Genomic DNA, 25,747 nt, shown 5'->3' on the forward strand with positions numbered 1-25,747 from the left:
ACAAAGCAGCCATGACCTTCATCTTTTGAGAGCATGTGGGTACTCTTGAAACCTGGCTGCCAAGGCTGGACAGGTTTTCCTATTTACTGAAACAGCTACCGTATAATCTACCAATTGAGTAGAACAGTTCCTGCACCCTGCGTCACATTGTCCACTTAGAATGCTCCTTATCACCCATGCCTACCTTGTCTTTTTTTCTGGCCTGGAAGGCATATTTCCGAACAAAGCAGTATAACAAAAATAGAGTTGGAAGGAACCTTGGAGATGATCTATTTCAGCTCTCTGCTCTTGCAGGAGACCTATACTATTTCTGGCTGTTTAGTCTCTTCTTAAAAGCCTCCAGTGTTGGGTAACCCACAATTTCCGAAGGCAATTTGTTCCACTAGTTAATTGTTCTGTTGGGAATTTTCTCCTTAGTTCTAGGTTGCTTCTCACCTTGGTTAGTTTCCATCCGTTGTTTCTGCTTCTGCCATGATAGTTGCAGCCACTGGTTACAACCAAGGTTGCAACCATCATGCTTATTTCCCCCAAGAAAGCGTATTGGGGCCATTTAGGGCCAAGATCAGTGGTGGGTTCCGGATCCTGTTCCAACTGGGATGGTTGGAACGGGCCTGGCGGTGTTCACATGAACGCTTGCAGCGCACGCACAGCGCACACATGCATATTAGCGCCTCCATGAGTCTTCGCGATGCTCCAGCTGCTCCACGGAGCGTTACGCAGGCTCTGTACGCGCCATGCACATGCGCGGAAACGCAGAAGCTTTAAAAGACAGGTAAGGAGCTTGGGGGGCGGGCGGGCCCGCCGGATCACCGAACCGGAAAGGTATCCGGTGCTCCGGGCAGGCTCCAGTACTCCCGTACCGGGTGTACCTCCTGCAACCCACCACTGGCCCAGATCCATTCTGAAACATAAAGATATTGTCAGGGTTCCAACTAACACCCCCTACGAAATAAGACTCCCAGGCTTGAAATCCCTCAAAGTTCCATTTTATTAGAGATGCCATATTGGCACATTTGGGAAAACCCAAATCTGAAAGCTTCCAGGTTTTTCCCACCCAAATAAAAGTCCAAGTCCCTGCACAGCACTCACGTCTGTCACCTGGCCCAATCAGGCACCATCCGAACTGGAGATGCCTTCCAGTCATACCCCTCCAGGTGCAGGGCAAGATATCCTTGACTCTCTGAAAGGAATGTTATTATGATTATATATCTCCCATACTCCATATATATTACTCCCTCCCATTTTCCCACAGCATTAATGTGGCAGGCCTGAAGACCCAATGCAAAAGAGAGCTTCCAGGCCTTACAGATGTGACAGCAGTTGACAATTTGTTTTTACAGGATGCTAGCTTCCTTTTTAAAAAATAGCAGGGAGATTGGCAGGAACCAGAAAGTGCCTACAGACACAATCGTGTTGATAATCCAGGTTCACTGGAAGTATAGCTATTTGTTTTTCAAGTTGTAGATACTGAGGAAAGTATTGCCCAGCTCTGTTGTCCCTATATGGCACCCAACATATGGAAACCTGAAAAGAATGAAATGCATAGGACTGCCTGGGACTTGAATAAGAAAAAATGCACTTTACTGAGGGGAATTTTAAGTGGAGACTTGGTTCTTTTCCCCCATAAGTCTACGTTTAAGTTACAATTATTTTTTTAGCATTTGCATGTGACAAATGCTATCTCAAAAAGCATCTACCATTTAGGTTCATTTGTAAGAAGATTCCATAATCAATTTACTCCAGTCTTCACTTAGTGGATGTTTGGTGGTAAACCTGAATTTGGTTAGGTATATTATGTAAATATATCTTGTATTGTTCCGTTTCTTTAAGAATGTTCAGGCAGGAAATCTGTCTACTTTTTAGACAATTCATGAAGTGCATTCCTTCCCCTATAAAAGAAAAAGGGAAACCATTAGCGTGCAAGGAAAAACAACCGGGTAATTAACGAAGCTTCTCAGTCCGAGTTCATGGAACCAACATTCCATTTTTTAAGTCAGTCTGTTCCTATGGCAAACTAGACAGTATCCAAAGATGGGTAATTCTGATGCTTCACAAAACAGTTCCCTCCTATCACTCCTGTTTGGTTTTCAATATATAACTGTTCTTTGGAAAAAGCTTAACCCTTATTTAATTCTATAGCTTCTCTTTTTTTCAGATACGCAAATATCTGGAAAAGGGAAATTGGGCTACCATGTTATATTGTCCAGAAGGCATCTGGACAATGTATTCCATTTTTATTGGGAGTAAAACAATAATGTATTTCCAAAGTACGTTATAAATGTTCATATGCTCAGTATCCTTATTTACTAGCGAAGGTTCTAATTTTTGATTCATTGGAAACCATTTCTATCATGAAAAGTTTAGAGCAGTTTTTGCAATCTGGTGCCCTCCGGAATGTGTTAGAATTTAGTGGCCATAATCCATTACCAGCATAGCCCTGGGTAACAGATTATTGTTTTATGAGAAAAATAAAGGATGCATAATATCTGCTTGACCCTCTTTTCTCTTTTAATTTATAGGACATGTATTAATCTCTGATTCAGATTAGAGCTACTGCATACAGAACAAGATATCTTAATCTTTTTTTAAGGCACTATGTTTAAAAGCTTTAACCCCAACCCACCAACAGGTTATTGAGAGTTTAAACAGTATAGAAAGCACCGAGTGTCAAGAAAGTGTTTTTCTGTTATCAAAATGGGAACACTGAAGTTTGAGAAGGGTTTGTGCTGTAGATTTCCTTCCTTCACATGCAGTAAATCGGGCTCCTATAATGCATTTGTTAGAACTGAAAACATTTGCACCATACATGTAACATTTAATCTGGCCTAGTTTAAGGTATTTCCTTCTTAATGTTATCCTTAGTGCATATTGTTTTCTTTAAGAGCCTTTTACAGTACCACTAGAGGGAGATCCTGCACTTCAGTATATACTGAAAGTATACTATAAGAGCTTAGGAATTCAAATTTATCAACACCTTTGTAGTAATCACATCTAATAAACTTTTTACAAACTGGTGTCCTCTAACTAGGTTGGCTCAGATGATGAGAACTATAGTTCAATTCTGGCAAAAAAAAAATGCTACCCATAATCTTATGTCAGAAGAAATAGGAAAATTGAACAATATCTAGAACGTAATTGGCTGGAGAAGGCTGAAGGTATGTTGACAAATGTTTCAGTAAACACCAAATATTCCATTCCTATTAAGATTATTATCCCATTAACCTGGAAAACTTTGAAGAAGAAACATCAAGTGCTATGCTGTTGGCCCTATTCTGATACCCCAAAATGCAAAGGCTCTGCAAGCTCTAGTAATAAAAAGCTTATGATGTTCTGGGGTAGATAAACTGCCTTTATATCTGGGGGAGATTGCCCAGAGGAGGAAGATGACAAGTTTGTTGTCGGGGACCAGGATAATTTTTCTCCCTCCCTCGCTCCTTCCCCTTCCCCTTCCTTCCCCTTGCCTCATCTCAATGTGTCATTCTGTGTAGCAATAATTTCTGTATGAGAAAGAAAATGACTGAGTCATGCAAAGGGAAGAGACTATTTTCTCGCGTGTGCATCCTTTTGTTCGCATGTGTGTCAATGGTGCCTGTGTGTGAAAGCAAATGATTGGGTTATGCAGATCACAGAAAGCCAACTTCCAAGATAAAATGCTAGTGAAGCAATATGTATTGTCTATCTATTCTTTAAACTCTTGATTTTTAACTTTGCAAAAGAAAATTATGAGTTTGTATCCCTTCCTGTAGAGGTGCAGTGGCTTAATCATGCTAGAGAGATTGTCTCTGTTCCAGCAGTTTGAATTCTAGTACTCAACCACAGTTCGGGGTTCATCCACAAAACAGAAATATTGCTTATACTTTGGATCGAAGATCAAATATAAAAGAGGAATCCAATCAACCTTCTCATTTAGGCACATAGCATTTTCACAATGCTGAAAGAAAGAGAAGGTGAGGAATGGACTGAAGCACTCACTTCCAGCCATGGCTGGCTTGTGCGGTTTTGGTAAAGATTTCATTACTGTCGCATACATTCATCAGGTGAAACAACAAATGCTGACAAAGAAGCTGTCCAAATTTTCCTGGGTGAACTTAATGAAATCATGACAGACAGGGAATTATTTCCCTGAATAGATTATTTGATGTGAACAAAACAGTTATTGTGGAACAAAATTCCAGGTGTCTAGGACAACTTGGTGTGGCCAGCTCACTGCTGCCAAGTTGCCTCTGCCAACTTACTGCCACCAAGTCATCGCAGGACAACTCAACACAGCCAATTCTCCAGGGGAAAACTTGTCACGAACAGCCAGAGGGACAGCAGACGGGCAGAGTGCAGAACGTAATTGTAATTTCATGAATCAATGGCAAGTCTATTTTTTAAGGCACTATCAAATTTTCAAACAGATAGTAAGCAAGTGGTTGCTCCATGAGGATTACTTGTACTGGATTGGAGAATTGACTTTCAACAGATTCTCAGTAAAACACATCCCTTTATGACTATCGTTCTGGATATTCAGAATGATGGTTTCTACCACCAATGGACACCCTTTCTTTATTCTTCTGATTAGGAACAATAAAGTAAAGGCATTGAGTATCATTTGGCTCTTAACCTCCTACCAATTTCCTGGGTCTACTAGGACAGGCCTCCCTAAGTTTAATTAAAACATGTTTCAATCACAAAATGATTTATTGAATTACATGGATGCCCATCAACCACAGCAGGATTATCGTTTTTCTGGTCAGGATTACTGAAAATTATAATCTGACATGTCTGGAAGATACCAACCTGGAGAAGGTTGATCCATCTACAACACCATCTGTTTTTATAACAAGCAGCTGTGGACATTGAAGAATACAATGCAAAAACATTCATCATCACCGTCAAGCATAAGTGTAGTTAAGAAAATACTGCTCAAGTGCTTCACCTTTCTTACCTCATGCTGATGGATTTTAACAGTGGAAAGCATATGCACCATGAGGCAATTTTCTATAGCAATCAGTTTCTTCTACTTTGTGCATGTTCCTGCATCTACGTGAGTCATAAGCCAGCCTACCAAAGTCACAAGGGTGTATTTCTTATAGGGAGGTGAAGGTTAATTGAGACAATAAAGAAAATAATAGGTTTAAAAATCCATCTTTCAGGTGTCTGTCACAATCTCAGGCGGTAACAACAGAGTTTTGAGTCACTGATAGTACAATTCATTACAATTATGCGGAAGAATACTGCATTAAGGTTTGTAGGGCTCCCCTCCTTGGCAAATTATTATAGGAATGCACACAGAAAAAGTATTTCAGATAAGATTGTACTATCTTACAAATTGGGCCACTCAAAAGTTTTGTTAGCAGATGCCAACTCAGAAAAATTCCTGGGCAATCTGCTATAAAGGCTTCACTTGGATCATGTTTGCTTTTGTGCCTATGTCTTTGGAACTGTCATCTATCTGTTGCGTTTCATCATTGGTGATAATGAAAATGACTGAGGAAGGGCTGAATGTCACTTTCTTCTTGGGTCTGTCCCTCGCCTTCTGTGACACAACAATGGGTCTTACTGGCTTTTCATTCCTGATTGCTGGCTTTTCTTTCAAAATCCTCTGAAACCTCAAGAGGTGAACACAGAGAAGCTGCGTAAGGCACTGTCGAAACTGCAAGGAAAGAAAACTGCACTGAAAATCTAATATTCAGACGGCATGAATGTCATATATTTCAGAAACAGGATGACATGAGGATGACATAAAATCAGCCATGAGTTTTGCTAAATACCAAAACATGTTTGATATCCAATCAGATGAAGGCCGATCAGTCATATTTCTAATAGCATCATTTGACTACTGGCAATTTAAAGAAAACTAGACAGCTCTATGTACAACAAACTTTATTTGTTCCATTATGGATTAACCTTATAAATGCTGGCTTTTTAGCTGATTAATGTCCCTCTCAGACATTTTGTTATGTTCACCCAATTCTACAAATGTTTGCAATAAGAATGAAGGCTGATCTGCTTCATAAAATTTGAACAGAACAATAAAAAAAAGAAAGCTGAAATGCTCGGCATTTCCAAGGAAAGCTTGGAAAGACTCTATTTTAATATCAGCAGTGCTTTACCTAGGTAGAATTATCTGACATGGTGTAAAAAAGCTTTTTACATTTCTAAATGTATTGCTCTGAATGTCCTATTTTGTGACTCCTTTGATTGTTTTTGGAAGCTTTCAAATGTATGTATGTATGTATGTATGTATACATACATATATAAACACATTCACATACATGTATATGTATTTGTATATGTGTGTGCATATATATATTGCTGCAAAAAAGAAAGTGATATACCTCCAGGGCTTGTTTTTTATTTCATCTAGAGATGTGGATATTACAAAAAAAACCGTTAAAGAATTGCTAAATTTGCTATACCAGCACTGCATTGTTAACAATAACCTATGTCCTACTGCTTAAACCAGAAATTGAAAAGATTCCATTGCTTCCACATTCTGGCTGTTTCCTTCCTGGAATCTACCATGAATCCCTCAGCCAAATTTAAATTAACTAAGATTTTCCCTTTCGAATAACTGACAGGGAGTTACAAACCTTTGGAAATGAACTATGACAGGAAATGAACTTCTGACAACAGAAACCAAAGTAACCCTGATAGCTGTGGGGTCATCTTGAATTCCAGGAATATCTTGAGATTTCTTTCTCCTTTTTAGAGTTCAATGCCTTGCATTGAAGAACAGCAACTTGGAGCTTCCACTAGCCCAGGTTCTCCTTAAGATATGATGGACTACAATTTGGATCATCCTCACTAATATGTCTATTGACTTATGTCTTAGGAGTTGTAGTAGGATAGCAACTTATGGAGAAGGTTAAGTAAGGAAGAGTCAAACCTCCAATACCAATTTGGGACTGGGGGAGATTTCCTACTAGGAATTTTGCCTTGTTACTTCCCCCTTTCCATAAAGAGTCTCTTGGTTTTGTATCAGAAGAAAAGCTAATCCTGTTGTTTATATACTTCAACTACCAGAGCAGAACATGCGTTTGTGAAAATGAAGTATTTAATTTCTTCTAACATTCAAGAAGTTGAGAAAAATGAACTGAATGTGATTTACCATTATTAGGTTTCTTTAAGGGACTTACCTTTCTATTCATGAAAATAAAGATAACTGGGTTGTAGGCAGTGTTTGATTTGGCAAAGAAAGACGGAATAATAGCCACTGTTGGAGTTACAAGGTGACCATAACCATAGGCTATTAAAAGTGAAACCACAGCATACGGCATCCAGCAAATAAGAAATGTGGTTATCATTAAAAAACTCATTTTAGCCACTTTCTTCTCATATCTTAAGATTTTGATCACATGGACAGTTTGCAAGTCTTCCACACAATGAAACTGGAAATGAAAAGAAAAAGATTAAAATGTCTCATTTAGAATTCTAATCATATTTCTCTCTCTTGAAAGAATTGAGATCTTATCTTTCTGCCACAATGTATAATGGAGCTTTTCTTGGGACAGGCTACCACAGTGTGATAATCATCACTTAGAATGGTAGAACAGATCTATGTTGTTTTCCAATCAGCCAATTACTTTCCAGCCAGGAATTTATTCAAAGAAAACATTGGATTGGATGCTGGAATGAAGGCGGACTGGACAAAAATTACTCAAAATTCTTTTTCTCTTTATAAGACAGCACTGGACTGCAGTGACTAGATTTATGAATCAGGCTAACACAAATAACATTGCACTATTAAATAAGACATTCTTAAGCACATTTCATTTGCATCAGGAGGACTGAATTGTTTCTAAATATATTTAGTATTACAGCAACACAGCAAATGCATTTCTACTGAATTATATGCTTTGATCTTTATGTGTTTCTTGGGAGCGTCATTTCTCATTTCTCACTGAACAAAACAGAATTCAGCTATATGAAACATGCCAGAATTACTTTTTAGCCAAGCTTTCCACATCTGGCATCTTCCAAGAACTATAATTTTCCAGCCAACATGGTCTTTGGCCACTTTGCTGGTAATTGTAGCAATAGCACTTAGACTTATATACCATTTCATAATGCCTTACAGCACTATACAATACAATAGCAGAGTTGGAAGGGACCTTGGAGGTCTTCTAGTCCAACCCCCTGCCTAGGCAGGAAACCCTATACCGTTCCAGACAAATGGCTATCCAACATCTTCTTAAAGACTTCCAGTGCTGGGGCATTCACAACTTCTGGAGGCAAGCTGTTCCACTGATTAATTGTTCTAAATGTCAGGAAGTTTCTCCTCAGTTCTAAGTTGCTTCTCTCCTTGATTAGTTTCCACCCATTGCTTCTTGTTCTGTCCTCAGGTGCCTTGGAGAATAGCTTGACTCCCTCTTCTTTGTGGCAACCCCTGAGATATTGGAACACTGCTATCATGTCTCCCCTAGTCCTTCTTTCTCTTAAGCTAGACATACCTAGTTCCTGCAACCGTTCTTCATATGTTTTAGTCTCCAGTCCCCTAATCATCTTTGTTGCTCTTCTCTGCACTCTTTCTAGAGTCTCCACATCTTTTTTACATCGTGGCGACCAGAACTGAATGCAGTATTCCAAGTGTGGCCTTACCAAGGCATTATAAAGTGGTATTAACACTTCATGTGATTTTGATTCTATCCCTCTGTTGATGCAGCCTAGAACTGTGAACTGCACTCTCTGAGCAGTTTACAATTCATCATCTTGTCCTCAATAATCTGGGCCCTCATTTTACTGACCTCACAAAGATGGAAAGCTGAGTCACCCTTGAGCAGGTCAGGATTGAACTCTGGCAGTGGGCAGAGTTAGTCTGCAATACTGCATTCTACAACCACGACAGCTCAGCAATATTTTAGGAAAGATCATATTAGGATCACTACTCTAGTCCTTGATTCTCAGAGTGATTGAGAGTCAAAAGCACACAAGATTAATAAAGTATTAGTATTTGTTCCATTTCTTTTTAAGACAGCAATTTAACAGAACCTCCATGCTACCTCCCCCAATATATAATAAAAATATATAGAGATCAAATTCAACTATCACTTTTAATATCAGGCAAAATATGTGAGGTTGCACATTGTCAGAAAAACTACAGCAAATTATGAAAACATGTATATAAGTAATAACAGGCATGCACAATAAGAAGCACTTTTTCATGTTCTAATCAGTGTTTAGTCATGAATATTGGATTTGCTTACTGAAAAAGTCTAGGGGCAAGCTATTAGTTTAACCAACTCACCATTCGTACTGCGTGAAGAATATGCCCATAGCAGTAGACCACGATTCCAAGTGGTACCACTAGACAACCAAAAAAGAAAAAGAGGACAAAGGAAGTATCACTGGGTTCTCTTGAACTCCAGTCCAGTGAACAACCTAATCCATGAAGTTCTAGGGTGTAGTGGTTCCAGCCAAGAAGAGGTGCTCCTGTCCAGGCTAAGGAATAAAGCCAGATATATGTGATTGCCCTCCAAGACCACGAGAAATCAATCACTCTTGCATGCACTACTCTAATGTACCGCTCATAGGCCAAGACAGTGAGAGTCATAAGCGAAACAATTCCTGCAGGGAGATATAAAACAAAGCAAGTATTATATAATAATTGTTAAATCGTGTGGTGCAACTATCTTGCATACAGACATGTGGATTTCTAGGTTTATTGTTCTATACTTATATACCTATATCAGGTATCAAACTCGTAGTCTGTGCGCTGGATGCATCACACGCTGGCCATGTCCACCCCCGGTTTAGAGAAGGGGATAAAAGTCACAATACATCATGTGACGCCAACGTGACGCCATGAGTTTGACACCCCTGCTCTATATGCACAATGAAATATAGACAGAAAAAAGAAAATATATGTTTTTCCATCATTGGCAGAGCTGCAAGCCAAGAACATCTTTCACCACCACAGTGTTAATTCTTGAAATCAAATATTGAAACATCAGATCACCTTCTCTCATTCGAGGCCCTCCCAAAATGTTGGGAATGCAATACCCAAGATTCTCTAGTCAGAAGTAATTTCTTACCAACTCAGTTAAGTCTAGGCTACAGCAAAATCATTAAGAATGCAATTAAAATACATGTATTTCAGAATATATGTCTGTGAAATATTGGCGCTTACCAATACAACTGATACCATTTATAGCAGCCTTAACTGATATATGTGAACTTGAATTGGGGCAAACTGTGGAGAACAGGGGGCCTTGCCGTGCTAGTCCATGGAGCTGTAAAGAGTTGGACACAATTTAGTGACTGAATAACACCTGATTTACTGGACCACAACTAACCAGTAACCAGGACCACAAAGAATAATATGAATTGTGGTCTAACAGCTAGGAAAGGGTTCCATTTTGCAAATACCAATTAGAAAAATTGAGGCTGGTTCATTACTTGACATAAGGAATGTGGAATTTGGGGTGATAGGTGGCATGTAACATTTGGGGGCAGGAGAAGAGCAGTATTATATACATGCAGCCTGTCACTTTTTAAAAAAACAAGTACATGCACAGCTGCCACCCCTGCCACCCCAAAAGACATGCCGAGCACCTCCAAACCTTGTCACAACTACCAGCTTCAGCATTTCCACAACTCTGCTAACTGAAGAACATTTTTTTGGCATTCCATGTATTTCTTTGAGGCTTATGAGGACGTTTAATTTATTAACCCGATCCTTTTCCCTAGATGTGCAGGCTGGTTCTATATACAAATTCTAATTGAAAGAGCACATTTCAATAAGAAGGCTTCAGCCAAGGCACAATGAAACAAATCCCATTGCATGTTAGAAACTAAGAATCTTTTTTGAGTTTGTCCATATGGGCTGACTTAGACTTGTAAATAAATCAGTACAGAGAACACTTAGAGCGGCCAACTCAGATGACATCTGTTGTATCCACTCAATTATCTAAAATAAACAGAATGAACAGTTCATGTGGCACAAATGAATGCTGATTTTACCGTTACTGTATGATGGGTATTAATTGGAATAGAGAGAAATCGGAGAAAAAAATAATTTAACATTACTTACATAAGTAAGTAACATTAACATTAGTAAGTAACATTAGTAAGTTACATAAGTAAGTAACAGTAACATTAACATTTAACATTAATTACATAAGTAATTTAACAATATTTAGCAATATTGGAATTCAACATTATGCAAACACAAGTAGTAGAACAAAGTCAAACTAGAGTCTTGGACTTTAAGAAAGCTAATTTCAATAAACTTAGAGAAAGCTTGGGAAAAATTCCATGGATGAGAATCCTCAAGCGGAAAACAACTCAAGAAGCTTGGGAAATTTTGAAAAATGAGATTACAAAAGCCCAATCTAGTACAATACCAATCAAGAAGAAAAATAACAGCTCCCAAAAGAAACCAGCATGGCTGCATAAAGAACTCTCTGACAAACTGAAAGACAAAAACAATAAGTATAAAAAGTGGAAGGAGGGGGACATAACTAAGGCAGAATATCAGCAAATAGCCCGAGCCTGTAAAGATGAAGTGAGGAAAGCTAAGGCTCACAATGAAGAAAGGCTTGGCACAAAAGTAAAAATTAACAAAAAAAGCTTTTTCCAACATGTTAAAAACAAGAAAAAAGTTAAGGAAACAATTGGTCCATTGCTAGGAGAAAGTGGCAAGAAGGTGACAAGCAACAGGGAGAAAGCAGAACTATTTAACTCATGTTTTGCATCTGTCTTTACACAAAGGGATAAAACAGTCCAACCTATCAAAAACAGCACCATAAAAACCAGATTAGGAACACAAATTGAAATAGGGAAGAAAATGGTAAGTGAGCACCTGTCTACCCTAGATGAGTTCAAATCACCAGGACCAGATGGATTACACCCCAGAGTTCTGAAGGAACTAGCAGACGAGATCTCAAAACCACTGAATTATATCTTTCAGAGATCCTGGAACACCGGGGAACTACCAGAGGACTGGAAAAGAGCTGATGTGGTTCCCATCTTCAAAAAAGGGAAAAAAATAGATCCAGGAAACTACAGACCTATCAGCCTGACCTCAATACCAGGAAAGATTCTGGAAAAAATAATCAAGCAATGAATTTGCGAACATCTAGAAGCAAACAAAGTAATAGCCAAAAGCCAACATGGGTTTGTCAAAAACAGATCACTCTTATTGCAGTCTTTGATAATGTAACAAAATTAGTGGACCAGAGGAATGCCATCGATATAGTTTACTTGGACTTCAGTAAGACTTTTGATAAGGTAGACCATAACCTACTACTAGATAAAGTAGAAGAATGTGGGTTAGACAGCATCACCACCAGATGGATTTGTAACTGGCTGACCAACCGCACTCAACGTGTAGTCCTCAATGGAACTGCATCTACATGAAGGGAAGTATGCAGTGGAGTACCCCAAGGCTCTGTTTTAGGCCCAGTACTCTTCAACATCTTCATCAATGATTTGGATGAGGGAATAAATGGGGAACTCATCAAATTTGCAGATGACACCAAGCTGGCAGGAATAGCCAACACTCCAGAAGATAGGCTAAAAATACAGAAGGATCTTGACAAACTTGAACATTGGGCACTATCTAACAAAATGAAATTCAATGGTGAAGAGTAAGGTTCTACATTTAGGCAACAAAAATGGAATGCACAGGTACAGTATAGATGGTACTTTGCTCAGTAGTAGTAACTGTGAAAGGGATCTTGGAGTCCTAGTGGACAACCATTTAAATATGAGCCAGCAGTGTGCAGCAGCTGTCAAAAAAGCCAACACAGTTCTAGGCTGCATAAATAGAGGGATAGAATCAAGATCACGTGAAGTGTTAATACCACTTTATAATGCCTTGGTAAGGCCACACTTGGAATACTGCATTCAGTTCTGGTTGCCACGATGTAGAAAAGATGTGGAGACTCTGGAGAGAGTGCAGAGAAGAGCAATAAAGATGATTAGGGGACTAGAGACTAAAACATATGAAGAATGGTTGCAGGAACTGGGTATGTTTAGTTTAAGAGAAAGAAGGACTAGGGGAGACATGATAGCAGTGTTCCAATATCTCAGGGGTTGCCACAAAGAAGAGGGAGTCAAACTATTCTCCAAGGCACCTGAGGGCAAGAAGCAATGGGTGGAAACTAATCAAGGAGAGAAGCAACTTAGAACTGAGGAGAAATTTCCTGACAGTTAGAACAATTAATCAGTGGAACATCTTGCCTCCAGAAGTTGTGAATGCCCCAACACTGGAAGTCTTTAAGAAGATGTTGGATAGCCATTTGTCTGAAATGGTATAGGGTTTCCTGCCTAGGCAGAGGGTTGGACTGGAAGACCTCCAAGGTCCCTTCCAACTCTACTATTGTATTGTATTGTATTGTATTGTATTGTATTGTATTGTATTGTATTGTATTGTATAACATCCTCTTGCCCATTGATATTCTATTACCAATACGTTCTCCAATGCCATCTAACAGTTGACATGTTGGGAAGGGAGAAGTTCTATATTAAGGTTTGAATGATCGATATAAATATATCAACAGAGTCAATGGATTTTTATTTATTAAACACATTTATACAGTTTTCCAACTCACACATAGTGACTCTAGGTAGCTTACACCAGCAGTCCCCAACCTTTGCAGCTGCGGGGGAAGAGGGGAGAACTGGACTGTGGGAGTGGAGGGCCGATGCACATGTGGGTGCATGCATGCCCTTGCAGAAAGTGGCAGGCCAGCGTGCACACATGCAGCTTGACTTGCACAAGCGGCAGGCCAGTGTGCAATCGCCCACCAGCCCACGTGCAAGTTGGCCTGCGTGCACGCACATGCATGTGTGCTCTGGCTAGCCACTCGTATTAAATACATATCCTTAATACCCCAAAGCTTTCCAAGATTTAGGAATGCGGGAGATAAAAATAGCCTACTTTTAAGCAAGCATGATGTTCTAAAAGTTTCAGCGCAGGCTATGCCCTATTAACTTCTATACATCAAAATCAGCAGAGCTTGTGTTTTGGGCTTCTGAACTTGCCCAACCTTTAAAAGATGTCTCCATCAGCAACTTTTAAACTTTGTGTTCTCTTATTTTAACTACCTCTCCTGTACACTGTCCTACTTGTTCTAATTAGACTCTGCTTGCAATGGATAAACAGCATGTAGAATCTTATAACTTTCTTCCAGTGTAAAGAATTTTTACACTGTACTTTTTTTTAACTGGAATGAACCTTTGCTTCCAGAGGATTCAGCCTAACCATTCATACTGCTAATTGCAGTCGGGGGGGGAGGCAGGAGGCTGTTTTTGCCCTCCCCATGCTCCTATAAACCCTCTGGAGCCTGGGGAGGGCGAAAAAAGCATGCAAAAATGGGGGGCCCGCACCTGTAGTGTGCGCATGCACACTGGGGGGTCGCGCATCACATTATGGGTGCGGCACACCTGCACACGACCCCCCCTGTGCTCCCCCCACTTATGGCATGCGATCCAAAAAAGGTTCGCCATCGCTGAGCTATGCCATGCAATCATAGGAACCTTTTTTTTCACTTTTTGAAGGATTGTTTACTACCTATTCGTCCCAACCACTAGTAAAAAAAATACTTTAAAAAGTGAAAAAAAATTCCCACAATCACACAGCAGAGATTAACCTTTTTTCACTTCTCAGAGCATTTTTTACTATCACTTCGGGCGAATAGGTAGTAAAAATGCTTTGAAAATTTAAAAAAAGTTGGCCACACCCACCCAGTCACATGACCCCACCACCAAGCCACGCCCAGAGAACCGGTGGCAAAATCTTTTACATTTCACCAATGCCTTCATACATATCTATTAAACTTTATGTTGCTTATAACTCTGTTTGCATGGCACGTAAGCATGAAAATATAATAAGACTTGGGAAAAAGAAATTTGGCTTTTTATTTAGAACAGCCGTACAGTTGTGCTGGGTTAAAATAATCTTCTCCAGTCAGATAAGTTTTTGAATGCAGAAGAGTCTCAATAAGGTTACTCTCTTCAACTACAGGACACAAAGAATGCAGAGTGGCTTTGCGACAACAGGGCTATGTGAAAAAACTAAACTGCTAATTTTTTTTTGTCATGAATGAGCCCTTATGTTCCACTTGTAATTGCAAAGAAGCAGGCATGAATACAGTCATGGGCACTGGGTTCATTTGCATATCCTGTTTTCTGGAACAGCCAGATAACATTCCAGCAGGATGTTTCAGCTAAAGAATTCGACTTGCAAATAAAATACAAAAATTAAGTCCAAAAACAATTGTATACATCAATGATTCCATATAAAGGCTGGCTTGCTTTTTATTTAAATAAAAAGATGTATACATTTGTTTTTGTTTCCTTAGGAACACCTACCTGGATCCCTTCCTAATGGGGGTCCCTGAACCAGGCCACACATCTGGAATAGGGTAGCTGACAATTGCATGTCAGCTTACAGCTGAGACATTGGCTATGCCTGTCCTAGAGAAGTCTCTAGATAGAAATGATAGCAGTTTTTATGTGTCTGAAGGGCTATCAGATGGAGGAATGGGTACATTTGTTTCAGAAAACAGAACAAGAAACAGTGAACATACATTGCAAGGAATGAGATTCGGTTGGACATCGCCAAAAAAGATAAGAGCTGTAAAACACTGTAATAAAAAGCTGTGGGGCATATTTATACAGAGGTTTGATGGAATCTACAGTTGTAGATTCGTGAACTGGACAAGAGATGATGATCTTTAAGATGCCTCTCAATCCTTGCATTCTACCTTTCCATGATTGTTTCTGGCATTATTATAGATAAATTAAATCAATTTATGTGCACCTAAACCAGGGGTCGGCAACCTGCGGCTCTGGAGCCACATGTGGCTGTTTCATCCATCCGCTGCGGCTTCCTGTCGACAGTTGGCTCCACAATTGATAGGGCTTGTGCCGCACTAGGAGATTCTATGGTGGGGGAACCAGACTTCTGTTTGGCTCCAGAATTGAATAGGGGATTTCGGGTTAGGACCTTTGTAGCTCTTTGAGTGTTTAAGGTTGCCAACCCCTGACCTAAACAAATAAGCAGGAAAATGTCTAGAAAAATGATCTGGAATGAATAGCAGATATTACTTCAGGGCAAAAGAAGTGTGTCCAACCTCTTCCTATCAAATGCACTTTCCCATGGCTACATTCATGCAATATACTACTAGCCTATGTTTAAAAATTAAATGGCTCGCAAAGCCAGCTTAATGCAATATTTAAAAACAAACATCAATGTTGCAACATTTGTGCCACCCGTGCAAGTCTGCTTAAAAGAAATGAAAATATTTCATTTCAGTATCTTAGTCAAGTTGATTCAAGGATACCCGATGTATGAATCTGATCATATGGCAGCTGATTACATAAAAATAATAAAGAGCAATTTTATTTAAACTGCAAATCTTTTTAGTGTGCAGAGGCATGCAAACAAAAGAAATACACTTGGATCACAGACTGATTGTAATAAAGGGATTTATTATAAAAATATTGCTTTATACCATCACAGCTGTCTCTTGGTGCTTTAAATTATATAATACAATTAAACATCTTTCTTGAAAATAGTTCAAATAAATAAATAAATGGATGCATGGACATTTACAAGAAGTCACTCATGCTCCTCGTTAAAGGTTGAGTGCATGCAAACGCTTTCTACAAAGCTGAATTTCACTGGAGAATTCAACTGTGCAAAATAATTTGTATAAAATACACCATGGTGAATTCACTATGAACTTTTGCTTAACTGCGTGACTCCCTTATACGTTTTTGCCAGAGACTTAAAGTACTTCTAATGTAGATCCTGAGAACGTGTAGGGTTATAGAAGAGTGGCAGAAATGTTCCTTCTGGTTCTCTGGGAAGTTTCCTCTATACAGGAACTGTACTATTGGATTTCACTCTTTGGTGTTTGAATTGTTTAATTAATTTGCAGTCTTAGAGCAGATCATGTAACATGTAATCATACCTCTCTAATTATATTGCTTGTTGATTTATCATTCTAATTATATTGCTTGTTGATTTTATCTCTCTAATTATATTGTTTGCATTCATTCCCTTATTATTTTTCTATCTCTGGTAAGAAATACTCAGAAAAGTCAAATTTGTATCAGCTGTCCTTGATAATCTAACGGTTCTAATCTATCAAGACAGTTATTGGAAGATCCAACTTGTAAGTTAACTGCTCTATCAATTCAAGCATCCATAGAGAAGTATCAACAATTTTTTAGGTAAGATTTACTGATTTATCTACTTACTTACTAGGGTTTCAATTCCACTGTAATCTGGCCCATAAAATCATCACCAGTAAGTGGATTAAAAACGGTACAGCAAAATAACAAAGGGTTGACTAAAGCAAAACAAAAAACCACAATTATAGTACAGGTAGATCTCAACTTAATGACAATTGAGCCCAATCATGCCCCAATTTATGACTTTATTCACCATGGTCATTAAGTGAATCATGTGGTCATTAAGTGAATCTGATTCCCTCCCCCCCCCCCAAATTGATTTTTGCTTGTAAGCAGTTCCCTAGGAAAGTTGCAAATGACACTCCCAGAGCCCTGGGATGCGGCAACTATTGTAAATACATGCCAGCTGCCAAGCACCTGAAGTCTGATCATGTTAGTGTGGGGATATTTTAATGGTCATAAGTGTGAGAACACATCATAAATCACTTTGAATGGTCATTAAACAAACGGTTGTAAGTCTAGGACTATCTGTGAGCTTTGGGCCAAAGCAGTAATGAAACATCAGGCTTTCTGGAATGTGAATAGGGAGGAAGTTAGTTTACGATGGGTGAGTTATCGTTCCAGATAACACTGTCTTAAGGAAGCATCCTAATGAGAGCCCATTGTTCCAGATTTTACTGAATGGGCAGACACCGCTAGAACAGCTAGTCCCAAAGATACCCTGTGTTTCCAAGCCACTGGCCTGTTCTAGACTCAGCAAACACACAGTTGCAAATTGTAACTGGTTTATGAATGGGATTGCAATTCAAAGAAGTGACCAGTCACACACCAGCTCTAGAAGAAACACAGGGAAATTAAGATCTTGCTTAGTAATTCAGGTGCAGCACCAATTGTCCAGAGACCCAGAGTCGAGGGTCCAAAGAGATCAGTCCAAAATTACTTGCCATTAAAGAAAAGAGATATTAGAAGGCAGGTAGCCAATGGCATGCAGACCCGAAGAAAGGAATGAAGAGTGTTTAAGGACAGTCTAAGATTCAAGAGGGTTCTAGCTACCGCGTTTCCACAAAAATAAGACATGCCCTGCTAATAAGCTCAATCGAGCTTTTCAGAGCATGTGCCATAATAAGCCCTCCCCCCAAAATAAGCCTGTCCCCAACTATTTAAGCGCATGCACAACCGGTCCCCACCATTACCACTGTACCACCTACCGGTACAGCTTGCGGGGCAAAAAGAGGGCTGGCCGCAAAAACAGCAGTAGGCAAAGGAAAGTGCTTCTACCCTTTGCCCTTCCCTCCCGCGCAAAAAGAGCCCGCCGCAAAAACAGTGGCAGGCCAGCAATGCAATCACCCCCTCCCGTCTGTTCCTTCTCGCGCAAAAAAAAAGCACCACCCACCCCAATGGTAAAGGCAGCCTGCCTGGTTCCCTTCCCCGCCGTCCCTTTAGCGAGGGGTGGCAGGTGGGGGGGAGAAGCAAGGCATGCCTCTTACATTTCCAGGTCCGTTGCATTCCTCGCCCTTTCGCCCATTGGGGCAAAAGGGCAAGGAACGCAACAGACCTGGAAAGGTAAGAGGTGCGCCTCACTTCTTCCCCCTCCCACCTGCCACCCCTCGCTAAAGGGACGGCGGGGAAGGGAATCAGGCAGGCTGCCTTTAACATTGGGGCGAGGTGGGCGGTGTTGGGCTGTGAGGAGCACCTCTTACCTTTCCAGCTCTGTCACATTCCTCGCCATTGTGTTCAGGGAAGCCCCTGGTAAAAAAAAAACCTTCTCGAGACTTCAAGAAGTTTGATTGAACTCACGAGAAGGTTTTTTTTTAACCAGCCGCTTCCCTGAGCACAATGGCGCGGAACGCGACAGAGCTGGAAAGGTAAAAGGTGCGCCTCACTTCTCACCTGCCCCAGAAAATAATAAGCCCTCCTCTATAATAAGCCCAAGGCCATATTTCGTGATATCAAAATATAAATGCATGAGTGTTTAAACAAGGCAATTCCCATTAGCCCCAGCTAGCATTGTTGATAATACGTGATGCTGGAATTTGCATTTTAATATCTGGAAGGCCACATGTTACTTACTCCACAACTTGCAAACAAAAAAGATTTACCTTGTAGGAGGTATAAACATTTTCCAACAGATTTGAAAAAAATGTGGAGAACTTGGGAAGGCGGAATATTAAAAAGCTGTAAATGCCACAGGCTGTAGTTACCATAAAAGAAAATAAGATTGGAGGTTTTTCCCAGTTCAATATTTAAAATTGGATAGAAGTTTTAGATTACATCAGGTGAGACTAGGATACTGAAGGCAGACAAGTTTTTTTTATTATAATCTTCTCTTTTGGCAACATGGCTATACTTTGTTTCTTAGTTGAGAGATATCTTTCTTTCACCTAAATATCACATATTGCAAAAGAGATGCAACAAGAAAATAATGAGGATGGAATATGCCTGTTCAGTACTTCAATTTAGCACTCATCAGAAAGTCCACCTGATTTTCTGAACTGTTTTCCACACCCCTGGGTTTCTTTCACTCACGTTACAGATTTATTTGGATCAAATAATTCCAGTAGTTGAATGTAGCTGATAAGATTTGGTAATGGCAGTCTAAATGTTTGAAACAGGAGGAAATGAAGGTTCAAGACATCCACAATAATTTCATGATTAATGGCAATATCTACTCCAAAAAGCTTTCAATCTAAAATACAATGATGCCACAGTGCATAAGAATTAATTACAGCTGGGAAGAAGAATTCAGAAATTAACACAAAAGCCCCGCAGAAAAGATTTGAGGAGGGCTCGGTGGTGAACTTAGAAGCAGCATCCAATGCATATAGTGTTAGGCAACCTTCAAAGTCTAGAACACTCTAGACCAGGGGTGTCAAACCCAAGGTCCGGGGGCCAGTTCCAGTCCGTGGGGTGCTTAGATCTGGCCCGCAGGGCTGGCCTGGAAACAGCGAAGGACTGGCCCACAGTGCCTCTGCCAGTGAAAATGGAGCTCGGGATGGCCCTCTGTTTTCACTGGCAGAAGTTGCAGGAGGCCATCGCAGCTGAAAACAGAGCTCAGGAGCCTGTTTTCGCTGGCAGAGTGGTCAGGTCACCACAGGCGCCTCCAATACGAGTCACATTGAGCTGACTACACCCACCCTTGCCACCCCTACCCGAGGTCAAACACAACCCTGATGCGGCCCTCAATGAAATTGAGTCTGATACCCCTGCTCTAGACAGATTGGACTATAATTTTTATCGTACACAATTGCCCAAGATAATGAGGACTAACACAACAGGAGATTGAAAAAAATGATGTAGAGCATATGTGAAATCAGAGCCTGATAGAATGATAGAAGAGGATACCAATAGGATATCAGAACAAACAACATTATAAGCATCATATGATTTATTATTGCTGCCTTGGTGAGGCTTATAAGAAATATTTGGAGAATGATGGTGGTGAGAGATCTATAGAGGTGGTCTGCAAGAGCACCCGAGTTGTATAGACTGCAAAGATATTTCCACAGACGCACAACTGCAAAAGTTTGTTCTGCAGACTGATATGACCTGCATAGCACTGTTGAGGAGTACAGTACAACTTCCATGTTGATCCCCAAATGAAGAATAGGTGTGTCTGATGCATAGATGTTGATGCCCAGATTGCTTTATGCCTGAGACCACACAGTGCTTGCTTGATGGAACATCAGCAGTCTTTCTTTCACTAACTGCCACTCAGTAATAGGGATGAGAGGCTTCCCCAAGGTGAGGAAACACCTGCATTATTAGAAAATGAGATGTGAAATGAAACATGATTAAGCTGACTAGAGGTTAAGTATAAAAGGGGGATGCTATGGAGCAAAGATATAAAGCAGAGAACAGTATGAGAGTCAGAACTGGAACTCCTAGCTTAACCAATAGGTTCCCTTCTTCAAGTAGTTTTCCAAAAATGCATACCTGCTATTTACAGAGGCAGATTACCCTAACACTTGCTTCTATACATTGTAGAATGTCAGAGAAATGAAAAATGGTAAGAAAAATAAACTGTTCCCATGTTCAGCCTATACAACTGGCTATCTAAGGAGCATAAAGGTGTTCCGAGGCACCTTCAAATCACACTGTGAAAAAGCTATCTGATTAATTGATTGATTACGTGCCACTCAAGTCATTTTTGACCCCAGGCAACCCCCTAGGTTTTGACCTATCCCTAATGAACTTGGAGATTAAGTAGAAGGGATCAATCAACTAAAGCAGGCAGGCCAGTTATCTTATGAGGGGCAAGTAAGAGGATAGAATAGGATGAGCTGGAAGGAACCTTTTGAGGTCTTTTAGTCCAGCCCCCTGCTCAACCTATACCATTTCAGATAAGTGACTGGTCTAGACTCCTCTTTAAAAATCTCAGGCGATAGATCATCCACTATTTCTGAAGGCAAGCCGTTCCACTGGTTAATTGTCCTTACTGTTAGGAAGTTTTTCCTTAATTCCAGGTTGCTTCTCTCTTTGATAGTTTCCAAGCATTTTTTCTTGTCCTGCCCTCCGGTGCTTTGGAGAATAATTAACCCTTTATTAGCTACCTTGACATTAAAGAGAGGCTCGATCTTAAACCCTTAAAACCTAAATTGACGGTTCGATTGGAAACATCAACATCGGCACCAGCGCGCATCCATTTTCGTGCTGAAATAAGAGAACTCTGCTCTGGCTTTTTATTATTATCATTATCATTATGATCATCATTATTATTATGTGGTTAATCTTTGGTGAGATTCATAGTCTTTGGGGCTGGTTGGTAGCTCAACAGCTCAAATCAGGGACCTAGGAACTGTTAAGGTAACGTTGGAGAATATAAGTTGTTCCAAGTAGGGTGTTTTTTTGTAGAATCAGAATGTTCAAGTCACGTAAATTTAGAAATTATTATTAATATTAATATACCAGCCTTTGGGGCTGGTTGGCAGCCTAACAGTTCGAGTCCTAACCAAGGACATAGGAACTGTTAAGGTAACATTGGAGGATATAAGTAGGATGGTTTTTTTAAAAAGTATCATCATCATTATCATTATCATTATTGTTGTTGTTGTTATATTGTGTGGTTAATCTTTGGTGAGATTCACAGCCTTTGGGGCTGGTTGGTAGCTCAACAGCTCGAGTCCTAACCAAGGGCCTAGAAACTGTTAGTCGAAGGATATAGGCTGTTCCAAGTAGGGCGGTTATTATTATTGTTATTGTTGTTGTTATTATTATTATTATTATTATTATTATTATTATTACTATTACTATTATTATTACTATTACTACTATTATTACTACTATTATTACTATTATTACTATTATTACTATTATTATTATTATTATTATTATTATTATTATTATTATTATTATTATTATTATTATTATTATTATTATTATTATTATTATTATTATTATTATTATTATTATTATTCCCGGTCCCACTGCACGAATTCAGAGGGACGTGCGGCCACCCCAGAGCAGGGCTGGAGCTCAGGGCTCGTGAATCGGTTCCCCTTACCGAAGAGGCTGTTGCTGAAGCCGTCCCACATGCAGCCGGCTTCGTCCCAGGCCCAACGATTCCTGAGGCAGGAGAGGAAAGTGAAGCTGACGCCGAAAAACGACACCAGCAGGTCGCTGAGGCTGATGTTCACCAGGAAGAGGTTGGTGGGCGTGCGGAGCCGCTTGAACTTGGTGTAAAGCACCAGGACCAGCAAGTTGTTGCAGAAGCCCACGAAGCCGATAGCCGCGATAAGGAGGGCTAACAGGTGGTAGGTGCTGGCGCTGAACGGCGTCCCCGAGTCCCCCGCCGCCTGCTGCCGTCGTCGCTCCAAGTCCTGCTCCTCCGGCGTGGGCTCCAGGCGGCTGCCGCGGCTGCTGTTCCCGGAGTACATAGCTCGAGGTGGATGATCGGGAAACTCCGTTCACATGCTGCCCGCTGCTGAGAATCGCGCGCAAGTTTTGCAACCCGCCCTGAATCTATTGCAAAAGGGAGCTCCCGCGGCTGCTTGCACTGCCGTTGTCCGCTCCCCAAGCACCTCTTGCCGCCAAAGGCAGAACGAGGGAGGAGTGAACTCTTAGAGAGACCGTGGAAATCCGGGCGCGTCCCGTCCCCCCGTCCTCCCCTTTGGCGCGGTCCGCCTCGTTAATGGCACTTGAGCGATCAACCGTGCGACAACTCGAGAATGGAAAAGGAGAATCTTCGAGTAAGGCTGTAAGGACGGTGCCGTAGTAAGGCAACTCCTTTGTGCAAGCCGGCGCGATAGCCGAAAAGAGAGGAAGGGGGAATGCCGGCGCTTGCGCTAACAGCGAGAAATGTGGGACTTGGTGACTTGGTGTGTTGACGGTTGTACGTCTCTTTCCCCCTCCTCCACGGGCCGTCAGGTTTTGGAATTGCTAATACTTCGGGCTTCTAATTCGTGCGTAATGATGATTGGAGCTTCCCAATCTAGGGTAGTGGTTTTGCAACTTTAGGGATGACGACGGCAGTGAGGCAAATGGAATTGTAGTAGCACCTCTCTGTCACTCTAGTCGATACACAGACAATAAAGGGGGGGGGGAGTCCATTAGAACGAAAATGGTTTGGTATTGCCTTCCTAGAATTTGTTTGATTTCTCGGGGGAGCCCAAAATGTTGGTATTTCTTACCCAGGTACTGTTCTGTTTGTTCAGGCATCTTTGAAGACGGACCTTCTCAAAAAGTAAATCTCTTAGATTTCCCTACAACTGTGTTACTAAGGTGTATGTGTTACTAATGGGTGTAACATCCTATTTTGGACACATTATGCATCTAGCTCTCTGAAGAAGGCGCTAATGCTGGGAAATGTGGAAGCAAAGAGAAAAAGAGGTCGATCAGCAACAAAGTGGATAGACTCCGTTACAGAAACAATGAGTACAATTTAAGAACAGCTGAAAGACCAAGTTAGGGACAGATTATTATGGATCACATAGTTATAACATTTAAGGCATGGTTGTCCAAACTTCTGGCTTGCCTGGGTCACATTAAATAAGGAGGAATTATCTTGGGCCATATATAAAATATGTAAAACAGAGCTGATAGGCAGTTTGCCGGTCCGAATCCCTAGCGCATCGTAATGGAGTGAGCTCACGTTACTTGTCCCAGCTTCTGCCATCCTAGGAGATCGAAAGCATGCAAAAAATGCAAGTAAAAAAATAGGGACCACCTTTGGTGGGAAGGTAACGGTGTTCCATGCTCCTTCGGCATTTAGTCATGCTGGCCACATGACCACGGAGTTGTCTTTGGACAGCACTGGCTCTTCGGTTTTGAAACGGAGATGAGCACCGCCCCCTAGAGTTTGGAACAACTAACACATATGTGCCAGGGGAACCTTTACCTATAAATCACAACTTTATTATTTTTATCTATTTATGATCTTTTGGAGTGCATTATTGCCTGTTCAAGGCTGTCTGTGGGCGATGGGTTGGCCACGCCCGGTCTAAACAAATGTTTTCTACCCATATACTCTCAATGCTGTTCTGGAACTGAACTTTGTTCCCTTTTTTAAAAAATTTCATCACACTACGTATTGGTGTAGTACAGAAGCTAATGTTTAGAGTATGTTATTTACAAAAGTCCAGAAACCCTAGGATGGACTTTTTTAATATAGAAAATGGGTAAAGATGAACTGAGGATTTCTGGATTTACTGATTAAAAATAGATATAAATGGAGAGAAGGGAACTACATTAGGCACTTTTGAAGGTGGGAAATAGTATCAAGTATGTTTATAATTGCTGTAAACAAGAGCAGAAGTTCCTTCATTAAGAGTTTTTTCTTCATTGTTTTCAACGTTTTTATTTTTATTTTATTTTTATTTCTACTTCTATATTTTTCCATATTTATTTTTTGGCTTTAAAAAAATCCTTAATAAATACAGATATATATTATTATATATTTCCAATATTTGCTAAATGACACATTTTAAGGTAAACCAACATTGGACTGGGGTTTAAAGAATCAATTTCCTAGAATGCTGCAGTGCATGTCAGCTAGCCAAATAAGTGCTTTTCTGCCCTTTCTCATGGCAGGAATCTGGGATTAATTTATAGTTATTTTTATTTTGTGGAGCTCCATGTTACAGAAGTTCTGAATGTCTTATCTGAAGCCCTGACCGTTTTTGAAATAGTCAGCGTTTCAAAGATGACATTCAGAACTTGTGACAAGGAGCTGCACAAAATAAACAGTAAGAAAAACACAGCACAAAATATTTAATGTAAAAAAAACCATACTCTTGAAACACTTGTTAGTATGTCTAATCTATGCTTTGTAAAATATTCCATGCTTTACAATTGTTCAGTGGCTGAAACATTCTTAACACGGAATATAGATTAATTGGTTTCTTATAGGACAGATGGATGAATTAGAAAACAAACCACTGTTTTAACTGCATTTTCCTTACGTTAGACCTTTCTAAAGGCTGCACTGTGCTTCACTATCTGTCACATAAACCATGTTAATTGTTTTTTGTTTTAATTTGTCTCACACATTTATTCTTGGCTAAAGTTAGAACACTGTAAGTATATGCATCATAAGTGCTACAAAGTCTCAATAGAACTAAAGCCCCCCCCCCCTCCGATTTCATTGGAGCCCTCTTGTAGATAAATGGATACAGCAGTG

At 40.2% G+C, this 25,747-nt stretch overlaps 2 protein-coding genes across 2 annotated transcripts in view; one reads left to right on the plus strand and one right to left on the minus strand.

Moving 5' to 3' along the window:
- Window positions 1-1,559: 1,559 nt before the first annotated feature.
- Window positions 1,560-23,747, minus strand: OPN3 (opsin 3). The gene is made up of 5 exons (XM_081944765.1): window positions 22,634-23,747; window positions 9,233-9,552; window positions 7,125-7,376; window positions 4,931-5,638; window positions 1,560-1,889 (listed from the first exon to the last, which is right to left on the minus strand). Exons 1-4 carry the CDS (start codon window positions 23,004-23,006, stop codon window positions 5,375-5,377), a joined length of 1,209 nt encoding a protein of 402 aa, XP_081800891.1. The 5' UTR covers window positions 23,007-23,747; the 3' UTR covers window positions 1,560-1,889; window positions 4,931-5,374.
- Window positions 22,906-25,747, plus strand: part of WDR64 (WD repeat domain 64) — a gene marked incomplete at its 3' end in the record, with an annotated part of 82,749 nt that continues 79,907 nt past the window's right edge. Inside the window, exon 1 of the mRNA XM_081943924.1 lies at window positions 22,906-23,014. The remainder of the gene's footprint in view (window positions 23,015-25,747) is intronic.

The sequence above is a fragment of the Natrix helvetica genome (assembly GCF_964273705.1).
Source record: "Natrix helvetica genome assembly, chromosome: 2".
NCBI classification, from domain to species: domain Eukaryota; kingdom Metazoa; phylum Chordata; class Lepidosauria; order Squamata; family Natricidae; genus Natrix; species Natrix helvetica.